Below are 12301 nucleotides of genomic sequence, written 5' to 3' on the forward strand. Positions count from 1 at the left end.
CAGAAACACAAACAGAGAGATAGAGGGAAAAAAGGAAAAGCGGAAAAGAAAAAGAGTGAGCGAGCAATGATCCCACCAAAGACATGAAGAGTCAACCAATGAATGTGTCAAAGTAAGTGAAATTATAGTTTGTCCTGTTTATTGACAGTGTATTGCTCCTTTCTCACTTCACTAGAACGCAGGGAGGAGAGTGTTGGGATTGTAAATGACTTGTAGTGATGTTGGGTCATGGTCAAGGGGTAATGATGTGAGGTGTTTACAATTGTAACCTTAACACTAATACATGTCATAAATAGACTTAATAATCCCTTCAATTGAATACTTCAAGCGCTGATAAGAAATATGTGGTTTCAGATTACATTAAATTCACAGAGTTTATTATTTTGTATATTTTCAAAATACTTCAGATTTGGTTTGATGTTGTGGGTATTGTGTTCATACTGATTTTAGGACAGTTCTATGGATTGTAATAATGACCATTGGGTTTGTAAGTTTGAACAGTAGTTATGGGACTGGCATTCTGTCCATATGAGTAAAACAGAAAACAGAGACTGTATAGTATACCTAACCGTATTGAAAACCACAAACGCTTTTGATTTACTAGAGATAAGAACAAAATATACATCTACACCTACACATATGTCACAAGGGGATTTTTTTTTTTTTGTCAATTCCAAGGAAAGGATGACTTGCACAAACAGTTGAAACATGGCCTTGCTGAAACATGTTGCTCCTCTCTTCGTATAGATGTATTCCCTTGGCTGGTTATAAGAAGCTGACACGCAGTTACAGTATGTCCTGTGTGGACAGTATGGCCTCGTAGTCTGTGTCTCTCTGCTTGACTCCCGCATCTCCACTCTCCTCTTCAGGTCTTGAAGTGCAACCATCGTGCCTAACCCCCAGGGCCAGAGCCCCAACAGAACCAAAGTAGCACAGACCAAAAGTAACCAAACTCGGCTCGAGCTGTCCCCTGGCCACACCACACGAATCGAGTGAAGACCAGCAACACCAAAACAGAAAGAGAGATCGCGAGGATGAAGCTGAAGACTGAGCCTGCAGAGATGAGTGAGTGGAGCGAGGCCGACTTGGCCCTCACCTGCACCTACATAGTGCCGGACCAGGCAACAGAACCCAACTTTGGCCTGCCCAAAGCTATGACCTCCATTCCCAGAAACCTCACCTTCCGACACAGCACTGACAATGAGGTAAGACAACAACAACAACAACCATGCCAATACTTTGTATATCATGCTGGCTGACTTTCCATGCTGTAGATGTTTTGAGCAAGTAAATGTGGCGGGTCACTGGCAGGTAAGGTGGCAGGTCAGGCATGGCTACAGGTCAAAGGTCAGCTATGAAGAGCCAGGATCAGAGGGTCAGAATAAATATAGAGAAGATTCTTGCCTGACTTGGCCTGGCTTAAGTCTTATTCAGTGTGTCACAGTGACCGCAGGTTCTCGAAAGGCAAAAGTGTGAGAACCGATGACAGCCTAAACCTTTTTACTGGGTCAAACACACACACATGCAGAGAGATTTCAGGGATCACAAGGTGATCCAGCTTCTGAACCCTGTAATCTGTAATCGCATCAAGACTTCCCTTCCTACCTCCTTCTCGCAGCTCCCTCCCTCCATTCCTACCTCACCCCCCCCCCCCCCCCCCCAGGTGAGTCAGGCTGAAGTCTATACATTCATTGGTGGGCGAACCAGTTTGAACAGGTCTCCAGCTGTACACGCCTCCCACAATCCAAACAAGCCTCTGTTTGCAGAACTGGATCTGTCTCAACAGACTTGAGAGACATCCAGGCAGCAGGTACTCTCTGTACACATGATTCATCTCTCTTATCTTCACACTTTGCTGTGGTTGAGATGACTCTCTTTGACTTCCTCTTCCGCCGAGCCTCTTTATCGGGGCTGCAGAGCACTTCCTCCTTCAGCTGGCAGATTGTCTTCCTCTCCTCGCCGCTCACTGGCCTAGCCTGATAGAGGTGTCAAAACCATGGTGATGCACTCACTGAACCATCACTTCAGTTCTCTAATATTCACATGAACACAACCTTTCAGGCCTGGATGATTAGTTGCAGCACATTCGATACCCTTCGTATGTGTGTGTGTGTATGTGTGTGAGTGTGTGAACGCTTTCTCCTTTGAGTTCAGCTGTGTTGGTAGACCTGGATTGATTTCCCAGGAAAGTTTATGTATTTGTGTCACACAACCAAAGGTGGCAACCTTTGAAAACCCGAAGGTTTTCCGTTGATCAGAATAACTGAAGGGCTGTATGTACAGTTTATATGTCTGCATGTATAGTATGTGTGTCCGTGTATATGTAAGTATGTATGCATGTGTGTATGTGAGTGGGAGCATGTACTTCTGGGGAAAGCACAGAGAAATGCATTTTGCCAGAGACTTGGTGTATCTAGATTTTGTTGACAGTATTTGCTTAGTCACATTGTCTAACCACTTGAAGTCCACAAATTACAAAGCGGGCCCCTCAAATTCAACAATGGTCCAATGCAGGTTGTCACAATTAAAGACGTTAATGCATCAGGCTTAGAACAGAGAAAAAGACACCCACAGCACAAATACACCGCTAAGTCAATAACTTAAGTCCGTGAATGGAGGGATTTGGGTTACCCAAAGGAGAAGAGAGTAACAGCCCACCCCCTCCCTACCAACCCCTTTAATCCTCCCCCTTACCTCCTCCTGAAGCGTGCCAGGGGCAGGGGGGCGGGAGGGGGCACGTGGCAGATGGACCATGGTGTTGGTGTGAAGGTAAGTTTGGCAAGGAGAGGGGGGCGGGGGAGTAAAGCCACGAGCAGGGGAAGGAGAAGGGGGGTAACTAGGTTAAGCTCTGGCGATTAACTTTCGTTTCTGGCTGGGTCGTGGTTATGGCCGTGGCCAACCTCTCCTGCCAGCCAGGAGGAGTGTTCTGGGAGACGGGAACAGTTACCAGTGCAGGTTGGAGAAGGGCCGGTGGCGTGGGTCCAGTCAAGTGGCCATACGTCCCTCTCTTCCTCGTTCCTCCACCCCCCCCCCCCCCCCCCCCCTCGGAGCGGTTATCTGAGCAGCGGGCCCCGGGCTGGTCGTTACTCATGCAACACCAGCCGTGCACAATGTCCTGTCACACATGCTCTCGTCTTCACCCCCCTGCCTCAACTGCCCCCCACCCCTCTCCTTCGCTCTCCCCCTTTCTCCTCCGCTTCTCCTTCTGCCCTCTGCCACCCCTCCTGGGCCACGTCTCAACTGAAAGTGCATTCTGGTTCAACCAATAAATGTATCTCTAGTTACATCAGTGCTTGAATGAGTTTGTAGGGATGCTTCAGGGCTTTGGGAAGTGCCTACTAAACTGAAAAAAAATTCCAGACCTCAGTCAAACTTTCTGTAGGTATGTGGTGTGTGTGTGTGGTCTGTGTTGGGTGAGTGTGTGCCTGTGTATGTGTGTGCGTGTGGTGTGTGTGTTAGGTGAGTGTGTGTGTGTGTGTGTGTTTGTGTGTGAGTGTGTGTGAGTGTGTGGGAGTAGCGGGTTAGAGGTGCAAGACAAAGCTTTCCTGGAGCCCCACGCTCAGGGTGCGTCCCCAGATGGCAGGCTCACGCTGGGGTCACAAGGTTGTCCAAATGCCTGGCAGGGGACAGACTGAATGCTCCTGCTGAATTCCGGGTTCCTCCCTGGACTTTTAGGCTGTAAAACTAAAAACTACAGTTCCCAACAGCCATCAGTACAGAATTCCCAGCATTACCCCTCCCCTTCACCCTTTTACAAACACCTCCCACGTTGCCTGATTCTCACATGAACCATTCAAATGGTCTGCGGTGACAATGCACAGACCCTTCCTCTCCAGCAGGGGCAGTAATGAGTCAGCAGCAGTCACCGCAGGTGACACATCTCTCTCTGTGTTCTGTTCCCTCTCAGCGAGGACAGTGGGTTAGTGGGCCAGGTCGGAGAGAAAGTGTAATTCCCTTACTTCACTAAAGTCATTAGGCAAGGAACTGGGTCACCTTCTGACTTAAGGCAGACCCAGTCTGGGTCAGTGTGACAAAGCTATCTTTGAAAGTTGAACAACAACACTCACCAACTGGGATGATTACTACTGACCATACTGATCACCAATTGGGATGATTAACTGATTGATGAATACTGTATATATTATTACTATATTATTTGTTTTAGCAATTGTAAAGTTCCCCACAAAGTTGATCTCAAGTATGTTCATTAATCTTATTATTGACAAGGTATCAGATAATGGTGAAGTATTAGTGGGTTTCCTTGGTGATGATTGTTGATTTTTCAGGGAATTTCATGTCTGGATGTATTGTGTGGTTTCTAGGTGACAGGTGTCTACAGTAAGGAGTACATCCCCCAGGGAACCAGGTTCGGACCCCTGCAGGGAGACGTCTACAGCCAGGATGACGTCCCCAAGCACACCAACAGGAAATACTTTTGGAGGGTGAGTTTAACTTCATTTTTGGCTTTCACCCATTGAAATGTTATTAAATATAAACTGCACGGATCATTGTGCCACATAAACTAAAAGCATACAGTCTATGGCTAATTGGGGTAATTATTTGTTTCTCGGTAGGAAATGTCCCCCTACTTTGCATAACTCGCCCCCCCCCCCCATCACACACAAATTGTGAATATGGTTTTACAAACCAGCTGAGATATGAAACAGATGAATGAGATATGACCTAAATCTGAGGTAAATCCTAGGAATGGAAGGCAAAAGGACCAAAGAGTTTCTCACTGAGCTTGTTCGGCAGGGACAGACAGATTCATGTATACATGCTGAAAGTGGAGTTTTGGTTCAACTTTTGAGGAAGCTGTGAAACAGGCAAGCAACTAGTGAGTGGTTACACAGTCATCACGACAGCTTTCCTGGCACTCTAATTTTGTTGTACGGTACATGTGTCATGTAGGAAATGGTTGAAAGCCCCACACACACACACACACACACACACACGCTCACCTACCACGACCACACACCCCCACACTCCCCTTCCCGTCTTTACAAATGTCCTTGTCACTTTTTAAACTCTCATCCTCCCTCCTCTTTGTCATTGTCATCTCTTTCCCGGCGGCTCAGTGTTTTTAGTCACGCAGGACTTTTCTTTGAACTAATCGTTTCCCCCTCTAGGACTTTCTGTATCCTGTATTTTTTTTCATCTTGCGCCATTTCCTGTCAGACACGTTTACTGTTAGGCTCCCTGTGAAAGTGTGACGTGCTCTGAAAGAATGCCAACACGCTCTCACGGGCGGGGTATGGGGCGTGATAGTGAGAGAGAGAGAGAGAGAGAGAGAGAGAGAGAGAGAGAGAGAGAGAGAGAGAGAGAGAGAGCGAGAGAGAGAGAGTGTGTGTGTGTGTGTGTGTGTGTGTGCATAACTGACAACATGAAAAACAGTCGACTCACCTGGGGCAGGCCCAAAAGTGAGAGAGAAAGAGAGAGAGAAACCATTTACTAGTAGTGCGTGTGTATGCGTGGGTGTGTGTGTATACAACATGTTCAGAAGCCACGCCTCACACGGCGACTGTCTGATAAAAGCACTGACGCCACTGATTTCACACACACATACACACACAGAGAACACAGGATTGGATTGGAAAGGAACTTTTAGTTGAAGAAGATCTAGGAACTTTAACTGCACAGTACATGGCAGAGGTGAACTATGGTCTTTATGTCTGTCTCTATACCCACGTGCCCTCTTTCCTTCATGGACCAGACATGCACAAACATGTCCATTTGTATTTATTATGGATTTCTGAAAGAGTGGTATGGGGCCAGAGTCCGAGTGTCCAGGTCTGTGTGCACATGATTTTACTCACACACCTCTCCCTTCCATCCTCCCAGATCTACACAGATGGGCGGCTGCACCACTTCATTGACGGCTATGACGTCCACCACAGCAACTGGATGCGCTACGTCAACCCGGCCCGCTCGCTGGCTGAGCAGAACCTGGTGGCGTGCCAGAACGGCAGCGACGTCTTCTTCTACACCATCAGACCCGTGGAGCCCCAGCAGGAGCTGTTAGTGTGGTACAGCCAGGAGTTTGCCCACAGACTCTGCAGCCAACAGGGAGAGCAGCACAAGCACAGTGAGTAGCACAGCGGCTTTGGGCAAATGGACTATTTGTCTTGGTCTGTGTCAGTTGGGTGTTTATTTTCTCTTCTTTGTTGGATCTTTTCTTGAACCCCCTTCTTTCTCTATCCCAAATGCTGTGGTTGTCTGCGTTCCTCCTCTCCCCCCCCATCTCTTTCTATTCCCACCCTCAGCCAATGGGTAAAAAAGAATACTAAGTTGTCTGTAGCTGTCTTCTGAAAATGGCATGTTTGTTATGAACATCTGTAATTTTGTTCAAATGCCAGTAGCTCTGTATAGTAACTGTTGAAGAGATAGCTAAGTTCTTCTGGGATCCATTGATGAAAGTCAAGTCAGAATAGTAAACTGATGAATATGGACTCTCATCAGATCAGTGTCTTGATCACTACATTTTTTGTTTTATTTTTAGTCTGTAAATCTGATAGAAAATGATTTAATCCTATGTGACAAGTGTACAGTACTAGTTTATTTGACAGACAAATAAGCCAACACCCTGCTCCTTCTATTGGATGATAAGGGTGTTGAGGCTCCGTTTTTGTATTGGATAAGATCTAATACATTTTTGAAGGCAGACAGTCACGTCATTGAAAGACAGTGATGTCCTGCCTATTCTGAGCAGGTTACATAGTTTGGCCACACGCGAGTCACACTGTACTACTCAGACATCAGCTTTTAAAACCGACGAATACACCACCACACCTGTCTCTCTGCACCCCCCCTCCCTCCACACACACACACACACACATATACACACACACACACACACACAGACTAATTTGACTTCAGTACAAGTTGTATACAGTAGAGGTCAGGTGACGTGTTCAATAAATGATCACTATCCCAGCTGTGACTCAGGGTGTCAGATATTTCAGACAGGCATGACATGCTGGCCTTCTTAACACATTACACAACCTGACGCCACATCATCTTATATGATTCATTCTCATGAGTGTAATCTCAGCCACTATAATAAGTGCATAGTCATTCAACCTGCTCAGTTGAATGGCACAATTACATGATGCTACAGTACATACTGTTTTTGTTCTCAGTAAAAATAAAAAAATAAAGGACATATTTTGTTTTTAAATTAGAAAAACTTTATATAACTATGTAAATGTAATTTACTACTGACAAGAATATGAGCTAATTTAAAAACCTAATTGAGGGTAAATCATTAAAAGTTCTGGTTGTGATTTACCGGTTTGGAAAATTATGACAAACGGTTCATTTGTGTAGGCTAACCGGTTTAGTGTATCCTGGAGCTGTAATTTCATTTGCGTGCTCTTGAAGTGCGATCTCCAACTGAATGTTATTTGGCAGCAGTGTTTGAAAAGTTGACTTTCTATATGAACTAGTTCAGTTCATAGTTCACAAACAAAGTTCTTTTTTTCAATATGTTGCCACCTATATTTTTTCTAAATGATTACCATAGCCCATAGAACCACAGACGGTGCGGCGGTGCGACACAAGTGGCTGCCGTTGCCAGATTGAAATCTCTCTGTATGCAATACCGCTCTCAAATGACTCCCAAAGGAACATATGATCGATCTTCATCTCATCTTTATCTTATCTTCACTCACATGTAAGACACCCCCGCACTCCCTCCGGTATCATATCGAAAACATTACTATGAACGAGTTTCTAACAAAAGCTCAACTTCTTTGAAGTGTCATCTGAAAACCGAAACTATATTGTCATTTACCATCAGAGGGAGTGGTGGAACGGATGCGTGCATATAATTTATTAACCATCAACTCACACTTCTTATAGTGACACATAGCCAAGTGACAGCCATAGTAATGATGGAAGAAGAATTAAAAACTTTTAGAAAAAAACATGTTGAAAAGAGACATTTGCTGTGTCTTTATGTACTGTCTGTAGTCCAAACTCATGTTGATGTCTGTTTGTACTTGTCATCTACAGAACTCATTAGCAGTGATGACTGCCAGCAGGAGTTCCCCAAGCAGCACTTACCTCAGCAGGCCTGGGTCTGGGAAAAGAGGGATGACGTGAAGGAGGAGAGAGATGACGAAGGAGAGGAGAAGATTGATGTGGAGGTTTTGGAGAGAGACACCCCGCCCGACACTCCTGACGACCAGATCATGGATTTCAGCAGGAAGATGGAGAAGGCTGAGGAGACGGATGACCAGGCCACCATTGTCTCTCCTCAGTCTGATCAGAGAGAGCCTGCCCAGGGCATGGCTCACCTCTACGGGCTGCCTGACCACCACGTCTCCGCCGCCTCCCCACACAGAGACCTGCATCTCCACGGCCTCTACAGCCACAGGCCGCACCCTCTCTATGCCTCCTCCAGACACCTCCAGACCCCCTACCACCAAATCATGCCACCCTACAACTACCCCCGCCTCTTCCTCCCTCAGTACTCCCCACCTTTCCCTGGCATGATGCCGTCTAGAGACTCTCTTCGGTACAGCAACTACCTGGGCACCGATGGACTTCCATACCCCTCAATAGGTCAGCCAGGTCTACTTCCAGTGTCCCTGCCCTACCCTCCACTCACCCAGGGAGGGCTGAAGGAGCGTCCCCCCAACATGTCCCCTCCTCTCGGGGCTCCAGCCACCCCAGAGCTATCCCCTCTGCCCAAACCCAGCTTCCAGCTCCAGACACCCCAGCAGTCGCCCATCCAGTCGTCCTCAGGCTGCGAGGAGGCCATAAACCTCAGCCTGGCCACGTCACCGAGGAGTAGCCCCTCGACTTGCAGCACGCCCGGGTACAAATCCCTCCCCTACCCCCTGAAGAAGCAGAACGGCAAGATCAAGTACGAGTGCAACATCTGTCTCAAGACATTCGGACAACTTTCCAACCTCAAGGTGAGGGTCTATCCTTATCTTCTCCCACCTCCCGTACCTTTTACTGTGTGTGTGTGTGTGTGTCTTTGTGCGCGTGTTCCAGTGCTTATCTCTCGACATGTTTTCTCCGGGCAGGTGCATCTCAGAGTCCACAGTGGAGAGAGGCCATTCCAGTGCAACCTCTGTAAGAAGAACTTCACCCAGCTGGCGCACTTGCAGAAACACCACCTGGTCCACACAGGAGAGAAGCCACATGAATGCCAGGTGGGTTACACTGTGTGTGTGTTCATGCTTATTATCTCTATCCCATACTATCCCTCCTGATCATAAAATAGGGTTGGTTTCTTCCAGTTTGTCTTTGACACACTTCACCTTCTTTACACACCGACAAACATAGACAAACACACTCCTACACAAATACCATGGCTTTATTCTGTGTGGGACATTCACCTTTCACCCTTTGTGATATACAGCCAGCAATCTCTGTGCTTTTGTTTGACTATAACTCTTACTTACTATCTGGGTGTGTGAGAATACCAATGTCGGCCCTATGTTTATTTTCACGCTTCATTCTGTGATGTAACCTTTACCTGAATGAAACCGGTCTGGGATCAAACACACTGACACGCAACTGGGATAGCCTTTTCTGATAGACACAAGACAAACAAAAGACAAATACAGATAATAAAGCTTTCATTAACCTCACAGTACAATGACGTGAGGATAACGTCAACTAACCTCGCCTACTCTCTTTTTCTGTTGCTCTCTTTCTTTCTCTCTCTTTGTCTCCTCTTCCACAGGTGTGTCACAAGCGTTTCAGCAGCACCAGCAACCTGAAGACCCACCTGCGTTTACACTCTGGAGAGAAGCCCTACCAGTGCAAGTTGTGTAGCACCAAGTTCACCCAGTACATCCACCTGAAGCTCCACCGGCGCCTCCACAGCTCGCGTGACCGCCCTTACCGCTGCCCGCTCTGCACCCACGCCTTCCTCCACCGCTTCTCGCTCCGCATCCACCAGCGCAGCTGTTGCCCTGCCAACAGCAACGCCCACGCCCACGAGCACGTCCGCGAGCTGGTGGATCGCTTCGACGCCAGCCAGGAAGCCGATGCTCTTCCCGAAGGGGCGGGGCCTACCCAGGTAGAGGCGGCGGTCGAGAGGTGGGTTGGGCGGAGCCTGGAGGGGCAAGAGGGGAAGGAGGATCAGAAGGAGGCCTCTCTGCTGCTCAAGGCGCTGACCGCGGCCATCAATGCCCCCGCACCCACCGCTCCTGCCATCCCTGCCTCTCACAGCCCCTCATCAGCCTATCAGGAGAGGGCTAGCGTGGTGCACCTCTACAACCGGCCAATGGTGAAGACAAAGGGACAGTAGGTGGATAGGAGAGAGGTTTTAGGTAAAGGAGCAGGACATTTTAAGGTTCCTACTATCTGACTGGGAGACCACCTTTAAAGGTCCAGAGAACTGAAAGATAAAGAGACACTTCGCCAAAAAAAGAAAACTGTCTCCCCAGTCTTGAGGAAGACTGGGGGAACAGTCTCAAAATGCCAATGAGAGCATCACCAAAACAGGACCATCCCAAAGACTGACAGTGTATTCAGTGATTGCACTTCCACCCTAACTCTGCTCTTCCTTAGAGAATATGAGAGCCTGAGGGAGTGAGTGAGTGAGTGAGTGAGTGAGTGAGTGAGAGAGAGAGAGAGAGAGAGAGAGAGAGAGAGAGAGAGAGAGAGAGAGAGCGAGAAAGAGGCAGCATTGAGACTGTAACAAGATAAAGCGAGAGAGAGAGAAAGGGTGTTTTCCATGTAGCTGTGAAATACTGACTTAAACTTTTTTCTAACTGTTTTCACTCAGGTTTTAATGTGCACTTCATTTTTCCTTAATTTATTTTACCTCCAGAGTTTGTTAGATTATTTTTTATCAGTAGAGTGAGTGATTCTATTACACGTGTTTTCCTAGATTTCCCGCATGTAGGGAACAAGGATGTTGCTATCCAGAAAATCATGTGTGTACATTGTGGTGGGAGATATTTTTGGAGAGCATTACCCATCCTGAAGACATCACAAATATGTGTTTCAAAGGACGGAATTAATTCCTATCTGATGCACTGACCTACAGGGACAAACTTCTCCCTGACAATTTGTATCTTTAGTCATGCTTTTTGTGTTATTTATTTGTCCTTGATAAAGGAACAGATCAGGGATTTTGAAACTACTGTTTGTGTATATGAGTATTTGCCAAATAACAAGTGTAAAAGAAAATTGCAACTGGACCCAATTATGTAGCAAACTGATGTTGTCTTTTATTATGTCATGTTAAAAGTAGCAATGAAGTTACCCAAAACTAGTCTGTTTCTTACCAACGTTCGGATTAAACACTGAACTATTGACTATGAGTCATCAAGCAGTTGTGGTAGCGCTTTGTAGAACTTAGCATCACATACATATTTTTTATATTTAACTTGTATTGCTTGTTAAGGAGACAGTATACAGTGTATTTGAAATTGTAGGATATTCTTTATTTATTCTACCATTTTCCTTATGCTTTTTATTCTTGTCATTCATCTTGGATAGCTGACTCTTTTAGCCCATTGACTAGATTCCAATGTTAGCTCCTATCAACAAAGCTTTACTTTGCCCACTGTATTTTGGAACTTTATTCATCCTAGCCTGAACAAAATAGGCTAGACTAAGCATCTTCTCTTATGTACATTTGCAGTGCTTTTGAACATAGTTTACGCTCAGGTGAATGTTTGTATTGAACCAAACCACAGATTTACACCAAGAACTGACACTTACCTACAGTATGCATTGTTTTATTTTTGTAAATTGTTATTATGATGTTAGCTCTGGGAAGAAAGCCGTAGCAACAGTAGCTTTACCTACATCATGATGTTACTTAAAAAACCAAAATGGTGGAACAACTTTAACATGTACCACTGTAAGTCAGTAATGCTCCTCTTTTGTTGACTTTCAGATGTAGTTTTTGTACAGTATGTTTGTCAATGTAGTTTATTTTTGGACACAGGTTATGACCTGTGTGAATAATTTATATGTCAGAGACTATTTTGATTATACTTTTATATTACACGTAGAACATTAAAAAATATTGTTTCTCTATAATTGTCTTTTTGGTGTAAAGTTTGCCTCAATACATTTATTTTTCGTGAATCAGAATCACACATACACACAAGCACACACATGCATACAAAACACCATCCCGCCTTCGGTCTTGTCAGCAACCATCTAGAGCTCCAGTTTTTTTTAATTCACTTTCTAAGAAGTTAGAGGAACTGAAAGAACCCCAATTACTTAGCAGCACACTATTTGTTTTTAGCCCAACCAATAAAATGCACAATTCTAACTGAAAGATGGACAGATTAAACTTAAATTTAATAAATTCAAG

General features: G+C 45.7%; 1 protein-coding gene across 2 annotated transcripts; it reads left to right on the forward strand.

Moving 5' to 3' along the window:
• Positions 1–1034: 1034 nt before the first annotated feature.
• Positions 1035–12018, forward strand: prdm1b (PR domain containing 1b, with ZNF domain). Of its 2 annotated transcripts, XM_084695477.1 has the most exons (6): positions 1035–1205; positions 4323–4442; positions 5842–6085; positions 8014–8921; positions 9036–9164; positions 9701–12018. In XM_084695477.1, the coding sequence occupies exons 1-6, from the start codon at positions 1035–1037 to the stop codon at positions 10268–10270; spliced, it is 2142 nt and encodes a 713-aa protein (XP_084551603.1). In that variant the 3' UTR covers positions 10271–12018. The 2 variants fall into 2 exon arrangements, with proteins under 2 accessions (XP_084551603.1, XP_084551604.1); XM_084695478.1 differs by lacking the exons at positions 1035–1205; positions 4323–4442 and adding an exon at positions 5576–5652.
• The last annotated feature ends 283 nt before the right edge of the window (positions 12019–12301 follow it).

Source organism: Hypomesus nipponensis, chromosome 4 (assembly GCF_054491055.1).
Source record: "Hypomesus nipponensis isolate SF chromosome 4, ASM5449105v1, whole genome shotgun sequence".
In the NCBI taxonomy this organism is placed as follows: Eukaryota; Metazoa; Chordata; class Actinopteri; order Osmeriformes; family Osmeridae; genus Hypomesus; species Hypomesus nipponensis.